Source organism: Cenococcum geophilum (genome assembly GCF_001692895.1).
Source record: "Cenococcum geophilum 1.58 unplaced genomic scaffold K441scaffold_1, whole genome shotgun sequence".
Taxonomy (NCBI): domain Eukaryota; kingdom Fungi; phylum Ascomycota; class Dothideomycetes; order Gloniales; family Gloniaceae; genus Cenococcum; species Cenococcum geophilum.
In genome coordinates, this window is record NW_027137559.1 from 336,823 (window position 1) to 338,797 (window position 1,975).

At 42.2% G+C, this 1,975-nt stretch overlaps 1 protein-coding gene across 1 annotated transcript in view; it reads left to right on the plus strand.

The window, feature by feature from the left end:
- The window catches only part of K441DRAFT_701887 (uncharacterized protein), a gene marked incomplete at its 5' end in the record, with an annotated part of 2,064 nt that extends 337 nt beyond the window's left edge, over positions 1-1,727 (plus strand). Inside the window, 2 exons of the mRNA XM_067653373.1 lie at positions 564-568; positions 662-1,727. Of these exons, the coding sequence (XP_067510198.1) occupies positions 564-568; positions 662-1,321 (665 nt within the window). The 3' untranslated portion in view covers positions 1,322-1,727. The remainder of the gene's footprint in view (positions 1-563; positions 569-661) is intronic.
- Between the last annotated feature and the right edge of the window lie 248 nt (positions 1,728-1,975).

Below are 1,975 nucleotides of genomic sequence, written 5' to 3' on the forward strand. Positions count from 1 at the left end.
ANNTTNNNATATTTTAAAAACTANNAAACNATNTACTATATAACTTTAATAGAAGCTATAGAGTATATATAAAAGCCTAAATCTAAATTATTAGAATTTATTATTAAGTGGTTGTTAAGATATTAAGGTGCGATTTTTCTAATTTTTGGTGAGTTTTGAGGTTGCCGACTCGCTTGGGCTGCCGACTCGCTTGTGAAACACGTTATAGAGAACAGTATTAAAGGGGAAAAGGAGTTAATATTAAAGAGTAAGGAGAATAAAAATATATTAGTGTCTATTAAAATATTAAAAGTATATTACTTATAAGAAATATTTCTATTATAAAAGAGTTATTAATTATAGAAAAAATTAGTTTAACTTAACTTATTAGATTAAATATGTATTATTAGAGGGTTAAATTATAGAAAAGAGTATTTCTTATATAAAATTACTTAGATTAAAGTTAAGCGCTATAGAGTTCCGCACTAAAGGCTCTTAGACAGCAGGATAGACTTAAGGCCAGTACTAGCTGATTGGTTAAAAGAAAGTGGCGTTTTCTTAGGTGGACACTAGTGACACTTTAGTATTAGTGAGTGCACATTAAGCTCTGCCCTTGCCGTCTGAGTCGCTTACTGAGATAAAAAGCTTTAAAGCTCAAATTACTATCGTGCACCATCACCAGACGCACCATCGAGACCTGCTCGAGTCTATCTTGAGATCACAGATCCTCTTCCTGAAGGTGCTGGTTACTATGAGTCGAAAAGCTGGACCAGACGTCCCGCAACCTCCACCCTTTCGGCTGACGGGCCACTATCCTCAGCCACTACTAGCGGACAACACGTCTCCCTTTCTCAACAGTCTTGCCTCTGCGCCAGAGAATTACCTTACAGACATCCCAGATACGCCGTACAAGCCTCCCGTATACGAGCCAATCTACTACTTCTTTTACGGCACATTGACACAGTCAGAGATACTCTCGAGTGTTCTTGACCTTACTGAGCCGCCGGAACTTCGGCCAGCGCGGATAGTAGGCTACTCTCTAGCGAATTGGGGCCAGTATCGTGCTCTTATAGACGGCCCCCAAGGTGCCGTAGTCGAAGGCTCGGCATATAAAGTTAGGTCAGCAGAAGATGAATACAACCTTGCGCACTACGAAACGAGTGCCTATCGTGTGGCACCCTGCCGCATCACAATTATCGATGGAGTCCAGCCTGCCGAAATCAGGGGAAATACCTTTAAGTATGCAGGCGATGCACAGGCTTTGCGAGAGGGGAGATTTGATCGTAAATTGTGGGAACTGCAAATGGGCCAGCGACTGCCACGAACTTGGGACAAGAAATGAGTCGACTAGTCTGCATCAGATTGGGAAGCTATTTTCAACAGAACGACCCAAATCGGTACTATCGCGCCTATGGCATACAGTCCATTGTGCGCCTTTGATGGCAGATCTTGACGACACTTCAATATCCGGAACATAGTGAAGATTAGGGAAGTTGAGGAGAATCGCTATTCCAGGGTAAAACGCTGCATCTAAGGTGCTTCCTTTAATAGGCTATCATGGGCTGTAGATATTCAAAGAAAATGTTAGTTGCTATGGCACTGACTTACTAAAAACCGAAGCGCTTAGTTACGTCAAGGTCCAGTCGAAGGCGTGTGATCTTTGGATTGTTCCGTGAACATCAACTTAGTGTTTTGCCTAAGCGGTGTATGACATGAATTTTATTTTACTTGGAAAGCGTACAGCCCAGTCAACTCCAGTATCACCGCTGTGATCACTGGCTATCTGTTCAACAGCTGCAAAAGTTGCAATTAATATCCCCACCTGCCGTGATGAACTAGCTGCCTATTGCATATTCCGTGAAGAGGTCGCCCTGAAATATTCTGTACTACCATGCCATGATGAAGCCAACAGTGGGAATAACTACCTAGACACCGTTCAGAGTCCAACTATGAGGGACGATGGTCAGGTTGGGTCTCAGAACTTCAAGTTTAACTT